Genomic DNA, 25,148 nt, shown 5'->3' with positions numbered 1-25,148 from the left:
ATTTTAATGTGAAAAGATGGAGGTTAAGAGAGTATTTAAAGAAAACCATTTTTACCTTGAGGATGCTGGGGATTTGATATGTCCTGTCTAGGCAGGTAGCTAAGGCGAAAAGCCTCACAATCTTTCAAAAGTACTTGGAAGAGCATTTGAAGTATCATAATGTCCAAGGCTATAGGTCTACTGTAGGAAAGTGAAACCATTGTAGGTTGTAGCATATTTTTGGTGGCACAGAGTCACTGAGCCAAAGGGCCCTTCTGTATCTCATGATCCTTTGATATTCTGCTGTTCCACTCTTCAAGTCAAAATGGAACATTTCACACAATATTATGCTAGACAGAAAGCAAGACAATAAATCCAAAACTGTTAATTTAAGATAATAACAGGAAATGTTGAGAATACTCACCATATCTCATAGAAACTGTGAAGAGAGAAACGGAGTTAATGTTTCTGATGAAAAATCATCCATCCAAACAGATCTGTTTCTCTTGTTTCAAATGCTACCTAACCTGATGAGCATTTCCACATTTCTGTTATTGTTTCATTGTTCCAACACCCACAGTATTTTGCTTCATTATTGTTCAATTTAATTCAACTACCTTCCACACTCTAGCAAACTGAGGTGTCAAATTTTCAATTATTAATTTGGTTTGTTAATTTTTGGGACATTTACTTGGTCTTAGAGTTGTCTGATACATGTAGTTTTTGCGGTACAAATCATAATACAGCCCAAAGGTCTCTCTGATGGCCCAACTAGCACTCCATTGTCTAGCAACTATATAGTTCCTGGGCATAGGAAAGTAGTGTTTGATACAGAAGAAGGAACTTGGGAGTCAGGTTTTTGGTGCACTTTATGGAGTTTTAATTTGGCTTCTAGTTAGAAAGTTAGCTGCTGAGAGATGAGGAGTTGTGTGCACGTGAGAGTCCGCGTGCTTGCGTGTGGGCCTTGAAATGTTAGGGGCCTCAGTTTGCGACAAAATGAGAAGGGACCACAGCACAGTTCTAGGGAAGTAGGAGGCCTGCGTTAGATTGGACGTTTAGTGGATGGTGAGAATTGTCAATTTTTTGTGAAGGGAATGTCGGAGGCTTGGTAAATTGTGGAGTTATTGGAGACTTGAATGATGTTCAAAGCCCAAATGGTTGGGCTGGAGACTTAAGGAGGATGTCAGTGGTCTTGTGCAGGAGGTCAGGGAAGGATTGGAAGGGTCAGTGAGCAGGGGTGACCAATACTAAGAAGGCACACTGCATCTGGCAACCTGGCTTTAGATGTCAGGTTTATCCAAGTACAGGACACCTGAATTAAGTTGCAAATAGTGAATACACGGGAGGCTTATGGTTAAAGCACCACCTATTGTCCAGGGAACAGATTTGTCATTCACTCAAACAATTTCCCCCTACCTGATACATTTTGCCTCTGGGAAAACCAGCTGAATGGGATGTGTTTTGGATTCCGATTTTGAGCACTTTATCCTCAACCTGTGACTCAAACCCATTCATGTTTTGAAGTAAAAACGTTATCCCCTTTGCCAATCACAAATGTTCATTCAACGTCTGCCAAATCTAGGAATTCTTGGAGAATTGGGATGCAGGAAGAAATGCTGGAGCACCTGGAATTGACATTCCATTAAAAAGATAGTGAATAATCCTGCCTTTGTATTAGAAACAAAACTTCGCTAGTAGATTGTAAAGAATTCTGCCATTGTGGTACAGAAACTTTTCTGTTGTATTGTAAACTAATAATTTTGAAGCAACTATAGGATTTTTCCAATAAATTATTAATTAGCGAGACAATAGCGTAATGATATTGTTTGAATCTTACCATGACAGATTGCTAGGAATTAAAAGTCAATTTTCCATCTTCAGTCTTCAGTCAATTTGGTTCACTCCACATGTTGTCAAGAAAGAGCTAGTGGTTCTACATGCTTCAAAGGCTATGGGCCTAAAAATATTCTAGCAACAGGACTGAAGAGTTGTACCCCAGAACTTACCACACTCCAAGCCAAGTTATAAATCTTCCCTGCATAGTGGAAAATTTCTCCGTTATGTTCTGTACAAAAGATAGGACGAAAGTCCAACCGGGCCAATTACTGCTTCATCTGTCTACCCTTGATCATCAGTAAAATGATGAAATGAATCGTGTAATTTCTCTGATGTCTGAAATGGATCATCAACAGTGTTATCAAGCAGCACTAGCTTAGCAATAACAAACTTTGAAAATGCCGGAAGTCTGGTATAATCTGAGAGAAACAGAATTAATGTCTCAAGTCCAATTTGATGAAAAGTCACAAGCACAAAAACTTATTCCATCCACTACTGATGCACATGTGTCAGCAATGTCATTTACAAGATGTACTGCAGAAATTCTCCAAGTCTTCTTAGCCAACATCTTCCAACCCCATGACCACAAACATAGAGAATTACAGGGGGAGCAGATACATGTGCACCAGTGATTCAAGAAGGGAACTTACAACCACCTTCAAGGTGATTAGGGATCGGCAATAAATGCTGGCCCAGCCAGTGATTCCTTTTTCCCCTGAATGCATAACAAAAAATAAATAAAGTACCTAATTTATTGCACACCGCCTAAGAGATGCACTCACATGATTTTGATAATTCACATATTCAAAACTGTGGATCAACTAGCAGATTGTTTTGTGAGGAGATAATGGGAACTGCAGATGCTGGAGATTCCAAGATAATAAAATGTGAGGCTGGATGAACACAGCAGGCCAAGCAGCATCTCAGGAGCACAAAAGCTGACGTTTCGGGCCTAGACCCTTCATCAGAGAGGGGGATGGGGGGAGGGAACTGGAATAAATAGGGAGAGAGGGGGAGGCGGACCGAAGATGGAGAGCAAAGAAGATAGGTGGAGAGGGTGTAGGTGGGGAGGTAGGGAGGGGATAGGTCAGTCCAGGGAAGACGGACAGGTCAAGGAGGTGGGATGAGGTTAGTAGGTAGCTGGGGGTGCGGCTGGGGGTGGGAGGAAGGGATGGGTGAGAGGAAGAACCGGTTAGGGAGGCAGAGACAGGTTGGACTGGTTTTGGGATGCAGTGGGTGGGGGGGAAGAGCTGGGCTGGTTGTGTGGTGCAGTGGGGGGAGGGGATGAACTGGGCTGGTTTAGGGATGCAGTGGGGGAAGGGGAGATTTTGAAACTGGTGAAGTCCACATTGATACCATATGGCTGCAGGGTTCCCAGGCGGAATATGAGTTGCTGTTCCTGCAACCTTCGGGTGGCATCATTGTGGCAGTGCAGGAGGCCCATGATGGACATGTCATCAAGAGAATGGGAGGGGGAGTGGAAATGGTTTGCGACTGGGAGGTGCAGTTGTTTGTTGCGAACTGAGCGGAGGTGTTCTGCAAAGCGGTCCCCAAGCCTCCGCTTGGTTTCCCCAATGTAGAGAAAGCCGCACCGGGTACAGTGGATGCAGTATACCACATTGGCAGATGTGCAGGTGAACCTCTGCTTAATGTGGAATGTCATCTTGGGGCCTGGGATGGGGGTGAGGGAGGAGGTGTGGGGACAAGTGTGAACTGTGTAGTTAAAAATCTTGGGCTCACTTAGGCTATTCTGCCTTAAAAACCAATGTCTGCACACGTAGAATGCAGTCAAACTCTTGACAACTTGCCTGCTGTGCTGAAACTAGTCTCCAGTGGTCTATAATTCTTAATGTCTCCTGCTAAATTTCATTGCAGCCTGCTTCAATGCACAACAACATTACTATGTTTTAGATTTGCTTTTTGTCATGTTATTCTGTTTTGGTTACTGCATGTTATATTGTAATTCATACTTAGAATATTTGACTTTAAAGAGAAACACTCAGATTCCATGGCAACAAATAAGACTTTAGAAAGGCAATAACTTCAGACTAAAGATATCATGCCAATGCATTTCACAACACACAGAAAGATCCATGCCTGGATTATTCCACTCTCTCATTGCCATGTTTGCTGTCTCAATAGACTCATGCTATGACGAGTGGTATTTCTGCAGATGTGCAAACTTCTCCTATGTGGCTTGTGGATTTTTAACTTTTTTATTTAAAGTTAACTGAACATAATACATTTATGGAACCAGATGTGATTAACACCTTTTGATTCAAACACACTAAAGATTCATGTACAAATATCACTGAAACCCAGAACCTTGCCTTCCCTGATTACGTAGGTGTGGGTAATCAGACTTGGCTGTCCAATGATCAGCAAAGATTCCAACTGCGAGATATTTTGAAGCCAGCAGTGGTGCTGTACACAGGTGTAAAGAACACAAAAGGATATGAGAAGCATCAAAATGCGTTTCCTGTAACTTGGATATGATGGTGAAGGTGCAGCATGTTATAAGCAGCAGCTACATTTATTAAACCTGCCCTGCCATCCCTCATCCTTCTTTGCACTGATATTATTTCAGGATGTGCACAAAAGGGATGAAGACGCAGTGTTACAGGTCTGTGATCCTTTTCCTGTGTATCATACTTATAAGCTGGAATAATGATCTGGTACGAATAGAAAAATAGTGTTCAGCTGGCTGGCAGTACCATGCGGTTGCTTTTTTAAATGCAAAGTTGTTTGCTTGTTCTAGTATCAAATTTGGTGTTGCTCTGGGGCTGCACAGGCAGCATAAATGCAGCATAAATAGTTACTCAATCAAGGAGCTTCTGACCCTTTCATGTAAAAGCTTGAGAGAAAAATTTACAATAGGGTTACTTGTTATAGTGCTGTTGGCATTTTATTGGCATTGCACTATTTAAAAGCCTCAGGCATACTGACCTCTTCTTTTCTATGTTGCTTATTTAATACTGAGCAAAGTTGCTTCAGTCTTTTTAACAGCCGTTTAACTTTTCCTCCTTTCTGGGAACACAACACTATTTTTCTGTTTATATTGGCTCATCATTCCAGCTGATGAGTGTGATACACAGGAAGATGGAGCATAGACGTATAACAATGTGCCCCCATCCCCTTTGTGCATGTCCTGAATTTGTACCAGTTCAAGGAAAGGTGAGAGGTGGTGGTGGGGTGGTGCGGTTGGATTTGGTAAATGTAACTACTGCTTACAACAGACTGCACCTTCGTCGTCATATCCAGGTGTTATAGGCAATGCATTTTGAATCTTCCCAATCTTATTGTGTTCCTTATATGTGCAGCACCACTGCTGGCTTCAAAATATCCCTCAGTTGGAAACTTTTACTGATCATTCGATAGCACAGTCTGATTATTTACATTTACCAAGTTGTGACTGGCCACATTTACAACTACTGTCGTTTCTGCCTAGTACCCACTGTGAGGAAATGCCTTCACAGAATCTAGACCAACCCAGTATAGTACCATCGTCAGAGCTGTGTCATCTGTTGTAAGGATATCCGCTGTAAATATGTGTCACAGCATTGAGACAGTCATTGACATAGTGGCCCCAATCCTGCTCGTGAAGTTTACTTTGTCTTAATTTTTAGTTGATACTTTTGTGATTCACTCAACCTTGGCAAATATTGATAACAACATCCCTTAGGAGTGCTGTGATCCCACCCAAAATTCCATTCAGGCTTGCTTGGCTGTTTGGACAAGCAGCTGTCTGGTGACATGCAGGTAGATCCTGGGAATAAACTTTTTATTTGCCAAAGTAAGCATGGTGCCATGTATTGAAGTCCTAGTGAGCACACAAAATTCCCATTAAAATTTGGGCTTGCACATTTGCATATGATGGAGGCTTACTTTTGGCAATATGTTGCATTGTTTTCCTTAGATCTTTTGGATTTCTTTGTCTGCTTCCTGTTTTAGTTTCCTAAAATATTGCCTGCTGTCCCACCCTTCCTCTTTCAGCTGGGTTATGGACATTCCCATGGCAACCGTTTATGTGCTCTTATAATCAGCCAGTGGGTGTTTACAGGACAGCAGCAACCTGCCTCCAGTGATAGAGACTGCCCTGCTGTGTAACCCTGCTGTGACCTGGCTGAGAGAAGGCAATTTTTGTGCAGTGACGGCATGTGAGTTTCAAGTGCAGCTTCTGAGGGAGGGTGTGCAAGTACTGCGAAACAATTTACTGTTGGATTTACTAGGTCATTCCACAAACCACTTTAGTTTATGTGTGCCTTTGACTGCTAAGATGCTGCATTAAATTTAAACAAATATTTTGTATTATCATTCTAGAAACAAAATTACAGACAACCACTGCATAGATATAACACAGTAATCACAAGCATTGTCTTATAAATAGTATAATTCTACAACACATACAACCTTCTGAGCAATAAGTTAGTGAATTCCTTTATACCACTGTTCTCCTATGACCTCAACTAACCAGTGGCCTCAAGATTCAGTGTTTTTTTAACTTATTTTTATTACTAAGTTAGACAAGCATCTTTAATAAATCAAATAACTGACTTGCAACAAAATATTTTAGTTCATAGGTTATAATAAAACATATTTACCCTAAGGATTTGTAGATTATTCCTTTTCCATATTTTCACTGAATTATTTTGTGCATAATGATTATCCCTGCCTGGTTATTTGACTCCATTAATAATATATGTTTATTAAAAATGTTTTTTAAATTATTTAATTTTTCAGGTTATTTCGAATGGGAACATTTTTGAATTACAACACAGGGGGAGTTTCAGGGATATTTATAAGATTAGACATGTATTCCAGAGGGACAAAGTGAGGCCAGCTTGATGGAGAGTGAACCATATGCTGCATAGACTTGAAACAGTACTTTTTGGCATAAGTATATGTGTAGGTTTAAACAGTTGTCTCTCTCTCTTTCTCTTTCTCTCTCATGGATGTACAGCCATTCAGCAGCATGTTCCATTTGCATCACTGTTCCAGCTGTGTAGCAGATGAAACATGTATGTTTCTTCAGCTTACAGTAATTAAAAATGTACAGATAGTAATGCCTAAAGAACTTGCAGGCCAACAACAGGAAAGTTTTTTTGATTGTGTGTATTTGTCTCCTTTAAGAACTGTTAGTTCCTTTTGGTATAATAAATTTAATGCTATAATAGTTACGATTCTCAACACATTTAAATCGTGTGAATAATTAACAAAATGTGAGTGTACAAAAGGAACCATAATTGCTTTGGAATTAATTTTCCAGAAATTGATATCGCTGGCAAGCAAACATTTATCAGTCATGTCTAGTTGCGTTTGAAAAGCTATATGTTGACCGCCTTCTTGATGGGCTGCAGTCCATGTGGTGGTGTTAATTCCACACTGCTATTGGCTAGCAGTTTCCACAAATTTGACCCTGCAACAAAGAAGGAATGACACAATATATCGATGTCCAAAGAATGCGTGGGTTGGAGGGAAACTTGGAGTTTGGTGGGGTTCCCATGTGTCTGTTGGCCATTGTTATTCTAGGTAATGGGTGTTGACGGTGTGTGAAGTGCTGCAGAAGAAATCTTGATGATTTGTTGCAGTGCATCCTGTAGATAGAGTTGTTTTGCATATTTGCTTAGTTAATGAAACTACTTTTTTTCCAATGTTTTCATATTGGCACAACATTTAATTGTAACCAGACAGTGAAGAACTCCTTGAGAATAGTACTAACTATCTGGAAGAAAGGGTCAAGATTCCATATTTATATGTGAGGGCCTAAAGGTTTGATAACATTGTGCCAATTTACCAACTGCTAAATAGGTACTTTAGGGTCTAATATGATCAGCAGCACGGGCTCATTTACTATGAGCCAAAAATGCTGCATTCAACAGACTGATATAGACAAAAATAGATATCTGGAATCTGCACTTGATGCACCTATTATGTCTTTTCATATGCAACTCAGAACCCCAGGGCCAATTTCTAGCCATAGAAAATTTCAGTGCGGAACAGAATACATTGGTAATCAGAAGATAATTTACTTGAAGGCTTTAACTTTGATCATGGAGATATAGTAACGTATTTATTTTAAGTAGTTTATAAATATAGCACTGCTGCCTCACAGTACAAGGGACCCAGGTCTGATTCCAGCCTCAGGTGACTGTGTGGAGTTTGCACATTCTCCCAGTGTCTGTGTGTGTTTCCTCTGGGTGCTGTGGTTTCCTCTGACAGTCCAAAGATGTGCAAGCTTGGTGGGTTGACAATGCTAAATTGCCCATAGTGTCCAATGATGTGCAGGCTAGGTGGGTTAGCCACTGGAAATGCAGGGTTACAGGGGTAGGGTAGGAGTTGGGTCTGGGTTGGATGCTGTTTGGAGGTTCGGTGTAGACTCAATGGGCCATATGGCCTGCTTCTGCACTATAGAGATTCTATGATCTTTTATAACCTCAGCGCATCTCAAAACACTTTATAGCCAATTAAGCGCTTTTGAGGTATTGTGACATAGGTAGCACAACAGCCAATTTGAACCCAACATTGTCTTATAAACAACAACATAGTAATAATAATCAGAGAATCTGTTCTTGGTGATTGATGTGATAAGTACTGGCCAAGACTTTGGGGAGAATTCGCTCTTTCTTGAAACAAATCCAAATTTTTTTAAGTCTACCAGAGAAAAGTCTAAGTTTAGCATCTCATCCAACAGATAGTACCTCCACAGTGTAACATTCATAGAGTCATAGAACTGTACAGCACAGAAACGACTCCCTCACTCCAACTCATCCATGCTGACCAGATATCCTAAATTAATCTAGCCCCTCTTGCTGGAATTTGGCCTGTATTCCTCTAAACCATTCATATTCATACACCCATCCAGAAGCCTTTTAAATGTACCAGCCTCCACCACATCCTCTTTCAGCTCATTCCATACATGCACCACCCTCTGCATGAAAACATTGCCCTTTAGTTCCCTTTTAAATCTTTCCCCTCTCACATTAAACCAAAAGCCTTTAGTTTTGGACTCCCCCACACCAGGGAAAAGACCTTGCCTATTTACCCTGTCCATGGCCCTCATTATTTTATAAACTTTTGTAAGGTCATCTCTTAGCATCCAACAGCCCAGGGAAAATAGCCCCAGCCTATTCAACTTCTCCTTATAGCACAAACGCTCTGACCCTGGGCGACATCCTTGTAAACCTTTTCTGAATCCTTTCAAGTTTCACGCCCCATCAGTACTGTGCTGGAATGTGAGCCACAATTACCTGAAGTAGGAATTGAACATACTGTTGTTCAACTCAGAAGCACATTGCATCTCTGACACAAAGGCCCATGTTTCATTGTACAAGGGATTTGAAAAGAACAGGAATAAAGTTCCTCTGATGAAGGGTCTAGGCCCGAAACGTCAGCTTTTATGCTCCTGAGATGCTGCTTGGCCTGCTGTGTTCATCCAGCTCCACACTTTGCTATACTGGATTCTCCAGCATCTGCAGTTCCCATTATCTCTGATAAAGTTCCCACGTTACTGTTTGTGGAAAAACATCAGGAAAGGAAATTATATCATAAAATGCCTCAGAAGTTTGGACATCAATGAATGCTATAGCTATCCAGTTTAACATGATGACTACAAGAAATTCTGAGCTGGAGCTGCTTTTCTGAAATATGAAAGGCATTTTTTTTTAATGAATATTTCTCGTCACTGTCTCTGTCAGAACAGATGATAGGAAGGAAATCTCAAATCCCTTTGCACTGTGTAACCTCCATATTTAGTGCTGGAGCTTTTGTTAACCTAGCCCCCTATTGCTGCCAATTATTCCCCACCCCTAATTACCACATCCGCAATAAGTTTTCAAAACAGTCCACTGGAAGGGTTGCCTGTTGATAAATGAATTACCATCAGAGCGCCACCTTCTGTGGCAATATAGATTGTACAAGTGCTCTTTAAATTTATTTTCATGAACCTAAATCTAACTTCCCCACACATTATTGCAAGTTAATGACTATAACAATGGGTGGTAGCTCAACTGGCCAGAGTACTTTGATTTTATTCAAACACTCTGTGCAACAGATATCAGTTGAATCACAGTTTTGTTCAAGCATTCAAAATAATTTATCCATGCAAATTTAGATAGATGTCAACGTTTATGAAATCAAATAGAACTTATATGCCTCAGGAACTCTACTATGAACCAACCCCTTGCCTAAAAAACATCCATGAATCATTACTGTTTGTTCCCATCACTCAGGCATTTTTGTATCCATGTTGCTACTGTACGTTTTGTTCCATTAGATACTGCTTCAGTGCTGAGATCCTTGCTTTACCTGATGTCCCAACTCCTGTACACAATGCCTCAACCAATGAAGTTCAGCGTGCCAAATGCCTTCTGCACCACCCTGTCCACTTGTGACACTGTTTTCAACAGACTATGTACTTACACTCCTAGGTCCCTCTGATCCACAATGCTCCTCAGGACCTTACCTTTTACTGTATATATCCTACCTTGGTTTGACTTTCCAAAGTACAACACCTCACACTTATCTGCATTGAATTGCATTTGCTAATCCTCAGCTGACTTCCCCATCTGATCAAGATCCCTCTGTAATTTTTGATAGCCTTCTTCGCTATCAACAGTACTTGCTAAGTTTTTATCATTTGCAAACTTACTAATCATGCTTTGTACATTCACACCCAGATCATTTATGTAAATAACAAATAACAAAGGAGCAAACACCAACCCCTGTGGTGCACCACTAGTCACAGGCCTCCAGTCTGAGAAACAACTTTCAACCGTCATCCTCTGCTTCCTACTATCGAGCCAATTTTGAATCCAATTAGCTAGTTCTCCCTGGATCCCATGCGACGTGACTTTCATGACTAGCCTACCGTGTGGAACCTTGTTAAATGCCTTACTAAAGACCCAATAGACAAATTGTACTGTCCTCCCCTCATCCATCCTCTTGGTTACCTCTTTTAAAAACTCTAAAAGATTTGTCAGACATGACTTCCCACGCACAAATCCATGCTGAATATCACTAGTCAGACCTTGACTATCCAAATATTGGTTGATCCTGTCCCTCAGTATTCTCGCCAGTAACTTGCCTACCGCTGATATCAGGCTGTCTGGCCTGTAGTTCCCTAGCTTAAATAAATAAAAATAAAATCTTGTGTGGGGTAACATATTAACTTACAGGATTAGTTGGCTGGCAGAAGGCACAGAATATGCAGAAACAGATCTTTGCTGATTTGCAGGAGCCCTGCAGGAATCTATGCTGGGGTCTCAACTGCTTAAAATTTACATATGGCTGTGATAAGGGAAGTGAAGGTATAGTTGCTAAATTTGCAGATAACATGAAGATAGGTAGGAAAGTATGATGTCACTAAGACAGAGAGAAATTGCGGACAGATATAGATAGATTGAATGAACAGGCAAGTGGAATATAATGCAGCAAAATACGAAATTGTTCATTTTGGTAAGATGAATGTGAAAGCAGAGTATTAGTTAAATGGAGAAGACTGGAGAATTCCAATGTGCAGAGGGATTTACGTGTTCTGACTCATGAGTCGCAAAACATTAGTATCAGGTATAGCAATTAATTCAGAAGGCAAATGGGATGCTATGTTTGGTATGAGAGCATTTGAACATAAAAGGAAGGATGTTGTGTTACAGTTGTAAGGGGTATTGGTGAGACTACATCTCAAATACTGTGTGTAGTTTAAGGAAGGATGTGAATGCTTTGGAAGTGGTTCACAAAGGATTTACTGCGTTGATACCAGGAATGGGCAAGTTTTGTTTGGATAGGTTGGACGGACAGGGTCTGTTTCCATTGGAATTTAAAAATTGCGGGGTGATTTGATTGAAGTATACAAGATTCTGAATGCCATTGCCAAGGTAATCAAGCATATTTTCTTTTTTAGAACCAGAATTGGTGATCACTCTTATAGAGATGAGGATTTTGTTTTCTGTTGAGAGGGTTGGGTGACATTTTGGAACTGTTTACCCCAGAAGGCAATGGGAATGGGTGGGCAGCATGTCCAAGATCATTAAATATCTTCAATACAGGGTGAATAGTTTTGTTAGGCAAGGAGGTCAAAAGTTGGAGAGATAATGGGAACTGCAGATGCTGGAGAATCCAAGATAACAAAGTGCGGGGCTGGATGAACACAACAGGCCAAGCAGCGTCTTCAGACCACAAAAGCTGACGTTTTGGGCCTAGACCCTTCATCAGAAAAGTTTTCTGATGAAGGGCCTAGGCCCAAAATGTCAGCTTTAGGGCTTCTAAGATGCTGCTTGGCCTGATGTGTTCATTCATCCCCACACTTTGTTATTGAGGTCAAAGTTTATCTGTAGTACGTGGGAATGTGGAATTCAAAACCAAGCAGAGCGGCCATGACCTATTAAGTCATGAAGCAGGGTCTCTTACTCCATATATTCTTGTGTAATTTAGCTGCTGTTCAGCATAAGGCACAGCCATTTTTAATAAATAAAATATAGGTACTTCCTGGATGTGAGTTTGCTCGCTGAGCTGGAAGGTTAGTTTTCATTCTAGGTAACAACATCAGTGAGCCTCCGATGAAGCGCTGGTGTTATGCCCCGCTTTCTATTTATCTGTTTTTATAGGTACTTTAAATATCAAGTGATATACCTTAATGCTCCTTAAAATAGTAAATGAAATTCATGAAATTTTTCAGTGGTATGAATTCACAAATTCTCCATCTGGTAGTGACATTATGCATTTGTATTCTTTAACGTTTGACAATTTGGATAAAATCCACCCCTCCCTGGAGGTGGTGAGAGGAGAAATAATTAAGGAGATCAATCCTGGAATGGTATACATCCCCTTCTTGCCACGTTAACAATTAAGCTTTGGCTAGGCATCTGTTAGGAAGTTTCTCAACCCAACACCAGTTAAGGCCCTTAACTGGTCAATTACTGGTCATTCAACACACTTTCTTCCTAACTATCCACCTTTCTTGCAGGCATAGAGAATATTTAGTTTTTGAACGACAGCAACCTGCTTATCACATTACAGCTCAAGTTGCCATGGGAACTCCCAAGGCTTATTCTTGATCCATGATCTTTAACAAACCAGATGGTCAGCAGCTTCTAGTGACCTGGGATGTCTCAGTTGGCCCAGAAACCTGTCTTTACTTGGCCCATCCCCTCTTGCTGAGCTGATTAGGATGTGATAAGTCGAGTTATCTTGGGAATGAGGCTGGCATTTTGGTTGCCACCTAACACAGTCATTCCAACACTTTAACAAAAATCGGAAAATTGCACTGTGTGCCTATATGTCTAATACTGTCTTGAAACATTACTTTCTCTTCAAATTTCAATTATACATATTACTGTTTTCACATATTACTGTTTTGTATTATCCTAACGTATGTTTATATAAAAGAAAACGATGCTTGATGTTGACCGCAGTGTTTTTTTTCTTTGATTTTAGGGCCTGGGAGGAGGAACCGGACAAACCATAGCATAACATTGGAAAGCTGGATACGTGATTCTCAACATAAAAGCACATATATCTCTAGTACTGGAGAAGTGGAACCCCTGTTAACTAATAGCACAGTTGTAGAAAAAAATGACTTGACCCCTTCTTCGATACTAGTTACTGACAGTTCCCAAAATCCTTCAGCAGCCACGACTTCACGATTAGAATCTGAAGAAAGCATTACATTTGATTCTGAACCAACAGATCATTCATACTCTACAATATCTCCAAGAGAAATTTCATCTACAGAGCTTTTTGTTTCTAAAAGTCATTTTTTAAAATCAGCTGTTGTTAAAGAGACTTCAAGAAAAGGTGAAGAACTTGAAAACTGGCACCTTGACACAACATCTGAAGGAGCTGATAATCTTGAAAGGTTGTTAAGTACTTCACCTGGTGTTTCTGAAGAACCCTTATATACTGTCCCATATGTTTTAAAAATACCTCTAAATACGTTGCCAGTTGGATCTAAAAGATATTTATCTACTGAATTGGACAATCCAGAAAGATCTGTAAGTACATCAATAAATGATTCAGAAGTATTTAGTATTTTACAAAATATTTCTGAGAAGTTTTTAAATAGCACACAGAACTATACTAATTGGTCTTCAAGCACTTCACTGAAAGATTCTGAAAGACGTACTTTAACAAATGTTTTTAAAATCTTGCCAAACTTTTCACAAAGTAAGACTGATAGAACTTTAAGTACATTGCCAAATTATTCTAAAAGATCGAATACTTCGATAAATGATGTTAAACGATCTGTAAGTACTTTGCCAAATGATTCTAAAACAGCTACAGTTGGTGTTCGAAGTGATTCTGGATGGTCAAGTACATTGATTAATGCATTTTCAAGCTCCTCAAACTCTTCACCAAGTGATACCGAAGAAGCAGGTACTACACTGAATGATTTGACAAGATCTTCAAGCACTTTGTCAAATGATTCTAAAATGTCTACAATTCATGCTCAAAATGCTTCTGACAGATCAACAACACTGATAAATATTTTTGAGAACCCTTCAAACTCTTCAAGTGATACTGAAATATCAAGTACTTTGATAAATGATTTTATAAGATCTGTAAGTACTTTGCCAAATGATTCTAAAATTTCTACAGTTAGTGCTGAAAATGATTCTGAATGGTCAAGTATGTTAATTAATGATTTTGAGAATTACTTAAACTCTTCACCAAGTGACACTGAGGGACGAAGTACTACACTGAATGATTTGAAAAGATCTTTAAGTGCTTCATCAAATGATTCTAAAATGTCTACAATTCATGCTGAAAATTCTACTGAAAGTTCAACAATGTTGATAAATATTTTTCAGAGTCCTTTGAACTCTTCACGAAGTAATAATGAAATATCAAGTACCTTGATAAATAATTTTAAAAGGTCTGTAAGTACTTTGTCAAACGATTCTAATATGTCTACGGTTAGTGCTCAAAATGATTCTGAATGGTCAAGTACATTAATTAATGCTTTTGAGAACTACTCAAACTCTTCACCAAGTGACACTGAGGGACGAAGTACTACACTGAATGATATGAAAAGATCTTTAAACACTTCACCAAATGATTCTAAAACATCTACAATTCATGCTGAAAATGCGTCTGAAAGTTCAACAATATTGACAAGTATTTTTCAGAGCCCTTTGAACTCTTCACGAAGTGATACTGAAATGTCAAGTACCTTGATAAGTGATTTTAAAAGGTCTGTAAGTACTTTCCCTAATGATTCTAATATGTCTACAGTTGATGCTCAAAATGATTCTGAATGGTCAAGTACGTTAATTAATGTTTCTGAGAACTACTCAAACTCTTCACCAAATGATTCTGCAAGATCAAGCATTTCAATGAATGATTTTAAAAGGTCTTTAAGTACTTCACCAAATGATTCAAAAATATCAACAAATAGTGTTCACAATGCTTCTGAAAGTTCTAATACTTTGACAACTGCTTTTGAGAGTTCTTCAAACTCTTCATTGAGTGATACTGCAAGATCTTTAAGCACTTCACCAAATTATTTTAAAAGATCTTTAAGTACTTCATTGAAAGATTCTGAAAAATGGAGTTCTTCACCAAATGTTTCTGAAAGTACCCTAATTATTGGTCAAAATGACTCTGAAAGCTCACTGAGTGCTTCACTAAATGATTCTAAAAGTTCATTAGGTTCTACACCAAATAATTCTGAAAATCCTTTCAGTACTTCATTGAGCAGCTATGAAATTCTCAATACTACAACAAATAGTTCTGAAGAGACAACTCATTCACATTCAACATCCAAGCCAATGGATTTTGATAACATTACACATTGGTCAGATGCAGTCAAGTCACCAGATAGTCTATCCTCAGGGTCAGTTTATACTCAGACAAATGGTTCAACATCAACAAGTGACTCCATTCTTATTTCAGATGTTGAAAGCATAACTGCCATTACAGCATCAAGCCATTCACTTCCCAGAACTACAGATGATATCTTAAATACTACTGTACTGTCTGAAATGTACAGTATTACTAACTTAATTGCAACAGCTTTGTCTTCAGTGCCATCAGGTTCTGAAGGCATAGTGAATGATTTTACAGTGTTAAGTTCTAACTTTACTGCAACTAATTCCTCTAAACTAGGTTTAGTTGAAGCGGCAACTAATGGTTTTCTTAAAACTCAATTTGCAAAAACAACAACTAGCACTAATCTGAGGCGCGCATTTCCTGAAAGGCCAACAGACTCTCCCAGAACATCACTGCCTCCAACAAAAAATGTTTATCTGTCATTTTCTACCATGGAATCACCTATTAGAGAAGTCAGAAGAACATCCTCGGCACCAATTGTAATTACATCTAGGCCTCATACTGGACTATATCCAAAAATTTCACAGGTTCCCACTGACACACCAAAGCCTGAACTAATTGGTTCAACAGATGGCACATTTACCACTATATGGGCCAGTCCAACTGTTTTTATGAATACCTCATCAGGGGATAAAAGAACAGACAGGACTAAATCTACAACTGCTATTATGAAGACGTCTGAACCAGTGAGTACGAGAACTTCAGTTAGCTTGAAGTTTTTGACAAGCACAAGGTCTTCAGCGAGCACAAGGACTTCAGCAATCACAAGGATGCCAGTTGGCACAACCTTGCTAACAAGCACAAAGATTTCAGAAAGTACCACAATTATTCCCATAAGGACTTCAACAAGCACAAAGCCTCATTCTCCTAAAGGGGCTATTACTCCTGAGCCAACTGTGATTCAGGTTACCAGTACAAGTACACCTGAAACCTCTGCAGTATCTGCAGGTATGTTGAATTATGACCATGATTTAGTGTAAACAGCAATCACAAAACTCCCAACATATACTTAAAGCTGAACACTTTTAGTTTCCTAACGAGATTTGATTGGTCAGTAATTACTGAAATTTTAATAATGGTTCCACTGGCAGATAATAATTATTATCTTTGTTATGATACATATACATGATTGTTAGAAGGACTGGGATTAAGATGCCTGAGTGGGAAATTGTTCAGGCAGTATGAACAACTAAAATATCAGAAATATAGCGAAATAATGAGGATACAAATGAATATAGAATTATATAAAGTAGTGGTGGTACTCCTATATGTAAGGAATACCTGAGACGTAAATAGTTTTGGTACAATGAATGGAAACTACAGAAAGACTAATAAGCTAATTGCTCAGATGTACATACTATTTAATACGAGGACTGTGTTAAAATGTTCCAAAGTGGAATAAAATAAAAAAATAAATTGGTTTACAGTGATATTGGTGTGTGGGAACACTAAAATTGTTCCAACGAAAATAACTAGAGAATTCCAGTTTTGTTTTGGTTATTCTGCTTTTGGAATATTGTGAGCCATTTTGGGCCCCATAACTAATCTAAGGATGTGCTGGCCTTGGAGGGGTTCTAAAGGAGGTTTACAGGATTGAATGTGGGGATGAAGGTCTTGTCATATGAGGACCAATTGAGAACTCTGGGTCTGTACTCAATAGAGTTTAGAAGGATGAGGGAATCTGATTGAAGCTTACAGAATCCTGACAGGCCTGGTTAGAGTGGATGTGCAAAAGATGTTTCCGCTTGTCAGAGAGACTAGGACCCGAGACACAACGCCAGAATGAAGGGACAACCTTATAGAACTGAGATGAAGAGGAATTCCTCAGCCATAGGGTGATGAATCTGTGCGAGCCATTGCTGAAAGGTTGTGGAGACCAAATCATTGAGTGTATCCAAGACAAAGATAGATAGGTTCTTGATTAGTAAGAAGATCAAAGATTATGGGAAAAGGCAGGAGAATGGAGTTGAGAAACATATCAAAAATGTTGAGGCTTTCCACTGCATCCAGTATTTGGCATGTATCAGACTAGATGTAGCACATAGTCCGTGCCACCCACCTAACACCTATTCCTGTTTCCTCTCTGCACTCTGCCCCCCACCAGACAACACCCCAAGTACCCTCCAAAAAACCAACACCAAACCATGTTCACATAAGCCTCCTCAATGGCCATGTGAATTGTACTCGGGGTTTGCTATCCCCAATATACTGTAATGAAGGAACACTGGCATTTGTCCATAGCCTTCTCCTCTCCAACCCATATAGCTTTCTGTAGTCATTTCCACCTCTGGTCTTTCTCAGCTTATGGATGCCTTGTGCTCATTTCCCTTGCAACAATAGGAGGAAGAAGACGTTTTAATCAGTAAGGAAATGAAGCGTTATGGGGAAAAAGCAGGAAAGTGGAGTTCAGATTATTAGGTCAGCCATGATCTTGTTGACTGGTGGTGTAGATTCAGTGGGCTGAATGGTCTATTTCTGCTGTTATGTCTTACGGTTTCATGGTCTTGTGGAGATAAGACTGGTATGCTGCGTATAGAAGGCCGCTCCTCCACATAGTTTAAGAGAGCACTTATTAAACGGTAACCAAATCCATAAACACTTGCACTGTGTCATTGTCTTTCACATGATCCCCTCCATGTTTGAGAAGCAACATTTGCTTTGTGGTTTCCAGCTGCTATGCATGTTCTGGGCTGCAAACTCACTTTTTCAGAATGCAGCAGGTCATGAACCTCTTAAGTTATCACACCCATGTTCACTGGGGCTCCCCACCTTGGTGATTTGGACTAATACCATCTCAGTGCTGGCTCAGGGCCAGCTGGAGACCTGACAGGTACAGGATATCCATTGTCAACAGCTGCTTGCAAGACTAGATCAAGGTCCTGGTGAAGAGATCTTGGAGCAGATGAGCCGTGGCTACCTTGGTTGATTGATTGCTGAAAAAATTCAGACACTGGAGGAGAAGAGATGCATGGATCGTTTTGCGTGAGGTACATTTAGCTTGGCATGAGAGCATGAGAGTGAGGGAGTCTTTGAATAATAGTGATGAATTTGCCATCTGTAAGCTTAGTGATCTCACCATTATTGTAGGAATGCCAATATAGCATGATTTGTTACTGTGAAGCAAAGTTCTGGGATGGAGGTATGGTGTTGATAGTGTGTTTAGTTACAGCATGTTGAAGGGCAACTTCAAAAAAGTGTAAGGCTATGAACAGCCAGAGAGTGCTCAGTTGTTGTCCTCTGTTGGTGTTGTAGGGATAAAGATAATGTGAGGAGTTGTAGCGTTCAGGGCTTAATGCTTATTCGGCCTACCTTCACTGGTGATGGTGGACGATTTGTTACTATGAATAGAAAGTCTCAAGTAGCTACTAAGGAAAGGCTGCAGAAAACAAATCTTAAGGTGACAACATTTTCAGAGATAGTGACGATGAGATACAGGTATTTTGCAGATATTGAAATGACTGATCTGGATGCTGGCTGGGTTTTATAACTGAGCTCAAGGTCAAACAACATAACAGTTTATTAAAGTGTAGGCTCAGCTCAAAGAGGCTGCATGAGTGAGGAATGAAGTCCAAAGATGAATTATAGAATTTTTAGGAGAAACCAAACAGATTAGTTACAAACTTGGCAATATAGAAGAAAAAGCTTCCATGTCCAAGACCTGATGTCAGCTCACCTGCCAGAAAGCCTAGAGAGTTCAATGGTAACTTGCTTCGACTCTTGTTTACAGGGTTATCAGTTGGCTGATAAGTTTAATGTGTTGTATTCAGACTTTGATGCATGTGGATTAAAGCTGTTTGGAGGATTGAGTGAATGAATCTTTTGGAGGCAGGTACACCCTCTCAGATCGCCCTTTGTGTGAACAAAACCCAGTGAAGACTGTCAATATGCCTGATGCTTTCTCAATTAATGCCTCTTCATTTTGGTTAGTTCCAGGCCGGGAAATCAGTGGGGTTTCTTAACCTCTCAGGAATCCTTTGAGGTTATCCCTGAAATGTTTCCTCTGGCTTCTCTGGAGTCTTGTACTAGGAGTGAGTTCTCTGTAGAGCAATTGCTCCAGGAGTTCGGTGTAAGGCTTGCTGTCGATATGTCCTGCCTGGTGTAACTGGTTTTAACTGAGCACCTTATTGCTGAGCATTTTAACTTGGGAGAGGATGGTGCCATAGACTGTTTCTTTTTTCACTGGATTTAGAAGACCTTGTGAATGGCACGTGCGTGGCACAGATGCTCAGTGATTAGTACAGCTGCCTCACAGGGCCAGAATCTCATGTTCGATTCCAGCCTCTATGTGGAGTTTGCACATTCTCCCTGTGTCTGTGTGTGTTTTCTCTGGGTGCTCCAATTTTCACCCACAGTCCAAAGATGTTCAGGTTAGGGTCTTTGGCCATGCTAAATTGCCCATAGCGTCCAGTGACGTGCAGGCTAGGTGGGTTAGCCATGGGAAATGCAGGGTTACAGAGATAGGGTAGGGGTGTGGGTCTGGATGGGATGCTCTTCAGATGGGCAGTGTTGACTCAATGGACCCAATAGCCTGCTTCCATACTGAGAGGATCTTATGATTTTATGATTGTGAAGGCATAGCTAACTGTACTTTGACAATCTGCAGCAGATACTTCAAAGCACTGGAGAATGTGATGAAAGAATCATGTATCAAAACACAAAGATAGATTTGGATTCAATCAACATGGACTTGAGAGCTGGCCTGACAGTTACAAATTAGGTCACTGCGTCTGTAGATGAAGTAAATGGGGATCGAAGTTGGCGTTTTGTGCATGTGGTATAATGGCCGTGATAGTACAGGAGCAGAAGTGGGAGTAGCTATAGGAAATATGCTGGTTTTATTTGACTGTTGAGAGTGTAACAGTCAAGCAGTGTTGGAGTGGAACAATGACATGGGGATGATCTAGAAAAGAGATGATTGAGAGAGATGGAGTGAATGAATACCTTTGATGACAGTATTGACAGAAGTCCCAGCAGAATTTGTCATTCTAGCTGAAGGTTCATAATGTTCAAACTGGAAAACAGAGGGAATGAGGAGAAAATGGAAAATTATTACAAAGAATAAGGGTCAAAATCATAAAACGTATGATGCTGTGATAATTACAATTTCTTTCCTTCTGTTAAAATTCTGTCCAGCAGAAGTCATATGAACAACCTCTCCAGATGGCAAGATGACAAAATGTCATTCATAGGACATAACTGCATGTTTGGGTTTACCACGTAAGAATGGAATAGAATGAGAAATCGAGTGCCCTTGTGCTGTTTTTGAAATCTGAGACATATAGAAAATACTTCAGTATCACTGAACAGGTCAGGGGATTCAAAGTGAAAGATAGCTTTGGTCCCTAAAATTTCCTAGTGAACCTCTATTAGCCTATAGCAATGGCATGGGCGTAAGCTATGCATCTGCTTTCACATTTGTGGTGGTATCAGATCAAGTAGATGATGAATTGCCTAAAATATATTGGAACTGAGAAAGAAAAACAACTGAAAAAAATCTCTAACAAGTAAGCTTTTAAAGAAACTATTCTTTTTATTTCTAAATTGTCTTGACTGATTTTTAAAAAAATATTTTTAGTAGAAAATAAGAAGTAACTCTCATATTACTGTGACTGAGCCTCAGTAGTATAAAATGTGGCAAATCATTCAAGTCATGAACTTACTAAAGTGAAGCATGATGCATTCCACACCCAACTATTTTTGCTCAGTCTTTATTGATTTATCCAAATTTCACTGTCGAACCTAGTCTCGATCTTGTCTAGCGCCATTACAGGTGGGCAATAAATGCTGGTCCAATCTAATGACACCCACATCCCATGAGCAAATAAAACAAAAGTAAAATTCAGCATTGATATTTTGAGATAAAATATTGCTCCTCCAACAGGATTCTATTATGTTGTTATTTTGTCATATAGAAGTATTTACAATGTGACCGTCTGAAGGATTCTTTTAATTATTTAACTTAACATTAAAAGGGGAAATTGTACTTCTTATAAAGCTGTGAATGTGAATGTGGATGTATATACATCCAATAGCTCATTTGAAATATTAAAGATCAGATGCTGCTTCAGCAATATTTCAAATCATGGTGTTTTTAATCACTGTCTGAGATATATCATTTTACATATTCTACACTGAAATCGAACAAGGTAGTATTTTCCTGTGTATATGCAATGCAGAATAAAATATAAGGTAATAATGTAACTTGTTCAGGGTAAGTATGTCTGAAACCCACACTTAACGTTCACATTTTTTACTGATGCTGTAATACTGGAGGGTTTAACAAATTTTCTTCCTTCCAATGCATTTGTGATTTTTTATTTTTTTCATAGACTGGACCTGGCAAGTGTCAGCTCCATGAATGATATTGATATTCACAGTAGGACCGCAGTGTTACTGATATGTCGCCAAGCACAATATAATCTACTCCATAAAAGTATATCCCTGATCCAAGCATAGAATTCCAATCTTCCAAATCACTTGCCATTCACCTCCCATTCCATTTTGATCCAGACACAGCATTTATTTTGCAATCATCGTCCAAGTATATAATGCTCCCCTGTTATTTGTACTTCAAACTTAACGGTCAACATTAGCAGGCAAGAATTGCAGTGATTTTTCACAAACTACCCTATGATTACACTGTATCCTATTTTGGTTTGATGATATCATTTTTTGTTGCATAGTGATATGAACCATGTCGTTGCACCAAAAGCAATCTGTATTTGTTAAACAGTTCATGATTAAAGTTACTCTTTGTGGAGTATTTGACATTTTTAATTGTTACAAGAATATTCAGTAGCATATAAAATAATTTATGAATCGAAGTGCTTAAAGACCAAATGCATCAAGGATGATTTGAATATATTTAGTTGATTTGTTGAATACAGTTTTTTAGTTCTGTTGTGTATACTGCAGTGTATACATTTTCAGAATACATTGTGCCTTCCAAACTATCCAAGAGTATTTCTGAAGAACAAAAAATATCACGCCACCTGAAAAGCTCCAAAATATAGAAATCTAAGTTGCTGCTTAGAAGGTGGCTGGTTTATTTTTTAACTAACCAAAACATACTCTGACCAAAGTATAACTGTTTTGCAAAAACTAATCCTACTTGCTAGGTTAACCACACTGATGAAAATAGGTAGTAAAGGAATGCCGATTGTAACATTGTGTGCTTGGAAGAAAGGAACAGCCTATACATTAAATACAAAGTATTAAAGATACATCAATTTTTCAATCTCTTGATTTTGAAATCTATTTTGTTAGTTGTAATTGCTTGCAGTATATATGTGTCAGCCACCGGGCAAGCCCAGTTCACTTGTGACATTTCCTTGGGCTTTCTTTGCAGAAAGGCAACCTACAGTTTAGTGAATTCACTCATTCACTATGTGAAATGCATCTTAACCTTGATAGGGTGAAACCAAATAGAATTCAGATACGATTTTTAGGTTTTAATTTAAATTTAATTTTTTTACCCTGTGAAAGATACAGTTAGATTTTACAATCATCTTCCATACTTAAAAGGACAGCAAATAGAATGAAAGAAACATCATCGTGAAAACAACCAATCTCAGCCAGCATCAAATAATATTCAGTAAAGTATTTTCAGAGGTAAGCCTGTCATGAGATGCTGGAGAGAAATTTTAAGACACGTTTCTTCACACTGAGCTGAAACATGCTTTGCGTTCTTGGCATAGGCATACTAGATACAAGGACATCTTGGAAAATAAAGTCAAGGTATGTAATATCCCTGGATAATGGGAGAGATTATAAGGATGTAATGTGGCAATACCTTACATACCAGTGACTCTTAAATGGAAAACAAGCATTTAGGAGGTAATCAGAAAGCGAAAAGATTGCAAACCAGCTGCAGCAACCAACTGACTTGAAACAAAGCATCCTACTAAGTAATGAGTGTCTGAATAATGACAAATAAGAAAACTTTTGAGTTCTTAGTCATTCTCAAAATACGTGAATTTGGTTGTTAACCCTTAACTACTGATGTTGTAGCATGCTGTATATTTACCTCTGTAATTGCTGAATAAGGATATTTTGTACTCTGATTCTTGCATTTTCAGATCAGAAACAAATTGCTGAAACCCCCTTTGATGAAAGTTCTTTCCAGTATTCAGTTTTATATCTATCTGTAGCATTTGGTGTGAACAGGAATTGATGTTTCTACAGATAACCATCAGAGGGCAATAGTTAAATCAGTCAATGGAACTGTACCATCATTCACTTTATTTTGACAGCTTTTTCAATATAAACCATAACTTGAAATGCTGAAAAGTTTTTTTTATTCACAATACATCTCCTGTTGGCTATCCATTTTTGTGCAATATTCTTTGCTTACATTGCTAGTCTTTACTTTCTAAGAAATGTGAGTAAATTGATGATGTCTAGAAGCATGCATTATTTGAAAACTGCTAGTTTCTTTGTATCAGTGTAAGGTTAATACTACAAACATTGTATTTAAGTACTCAATCAGTTTGCTGGAATACCATTTCGACAGAAATTGAACTGTGTTAACAGTTGAGAAGTTACATTTCTTGCAGTTCAACATTCCCTTATAAATCACTACAATTTGCACTTTCTTTTGCCTTTAGCAGATAGCTGATTTGTCTTGAAGGAACTGGTTGCTAATGTTGCAAATATATTAGAATAACTTAGAATGAAACAGAAAGTCCACTGCTCAATAAACTCAATGTTAATACATTATTTATTTTCTTTGAAACAGAGAATCTTTGCACCTCAAATCCCTGTCTTAATGGAGGCACTTGTATCAGTAATTGTATTAAATGTAGAAAGTGTGTATGCCCACCCAACTGGCAAGGAGTGAACTGCAGCAAAGGTAAAATATTCTGCAATGATCTGTTAAAAAACATCTTGTAAGAGCAATGGATCACACTGGTAGCTTAACAAAATTGGAATAAGACCATTAGTGGACCCTTCCCTCCCTGCTGAAGCACATGCAATGGCAGGAAAGGTCAGAGCCCATAATCAACACTGAAGTCAGTGAGTTCTTAGGGTTAAATGGATCAAACAGTATGGGAGAAAGTGGGAACAAGATACTGAGCTGAATGATCAGCCATGATCAATATGAGTGGCACTAGGAAAGCAATGTGAACTATTCAGAGGCTGGCAGCCTCCAAGTAATTACAGTGAGGGAGCGTTAAGAAAGCAAGTGGCATAAGATGCATCTTGTGTACACACATGAGCTATGTGTATGTGTCCCTGTGCAAAGTCTTAGTTGCCCCCCGAGTCCAAAGTAATATGTTGAAGGGTGATGTGTGTGAGTTGGCTCAAGAGCATCTGGTGAGCCAGGCGGCTGTAAATGTGAATGAAGAGATGTCAGAGTCTGATGTCAAGAAAACCTTTCCCTTCACCTTTCACACTTATAACAGCAGCTTCAAAAGCTTGCAGTTGAAAGACAGCTGCATTATTTCCATGTATTTGTATCTTAGTAAAGACCAACTGGCTTTATTAAACACCACAATATTCCCCACTGG

At 39.1% G+C, this 25,148-nt stretch overlaps 1 protein-coding gene across 4 annotated transcripts in view; it reads left to right on the top strand.

Moving 5' to 3' along the window:
• Nucleotides 1–25,148, top strand: part of heg1 (heart development protein with EGF-like domains 1) — a 79,668-nt gene that overhangs the window by 28,606 nt on the left and 25,914 nt on the right. For 2 of the 4 annotated variants that reach the window (XR_007248002.2, XM_048535326.2), the window contains exons 2-3: nucleotides 13,246–16,587; nucleotides 24,377–24,490. Coding sequence is in view for 3 of the 4 variants with exons in the window: in XM_048535326.2 (XP_048391283.2) it covers nucleotides 13,246–16,587; nucleotides 24,377–24,490 (3,456 nt within the window). In the remaining variant the exon portion in view is untranslated. Of the gene's footprint in view, nucleotides 1–5,870; nucleotides 5,973–13,245; nucleotides 16,588–24,376; nucleotides 24,491–25,148 lie in introns of those variants that run through there. The other 2 variants (XM_048535328.2, XM_048535327.2) reach the window with 2 other exon arrangements.

Source organism: Stegostoma tigrinum, chromosome 7 (assembly GCF_030684315.1).
Source record: "Stegostoma tigrinum isolate sSteTig4 chromosome 7, sSteTig4.hap1, whole genome shotgun sequence".
In the NCBI taxonomy this organism is placed as follows: Eukaryota; Metazoa; Chordata; class Chondrichthyes; order Orectolobiformes; family Stegostomatidae; genus Stegostoma; species Stegostoma tigrinum.
This window is presented reverse-complemented; position numbering and strand designations above follow the sequence as displayed.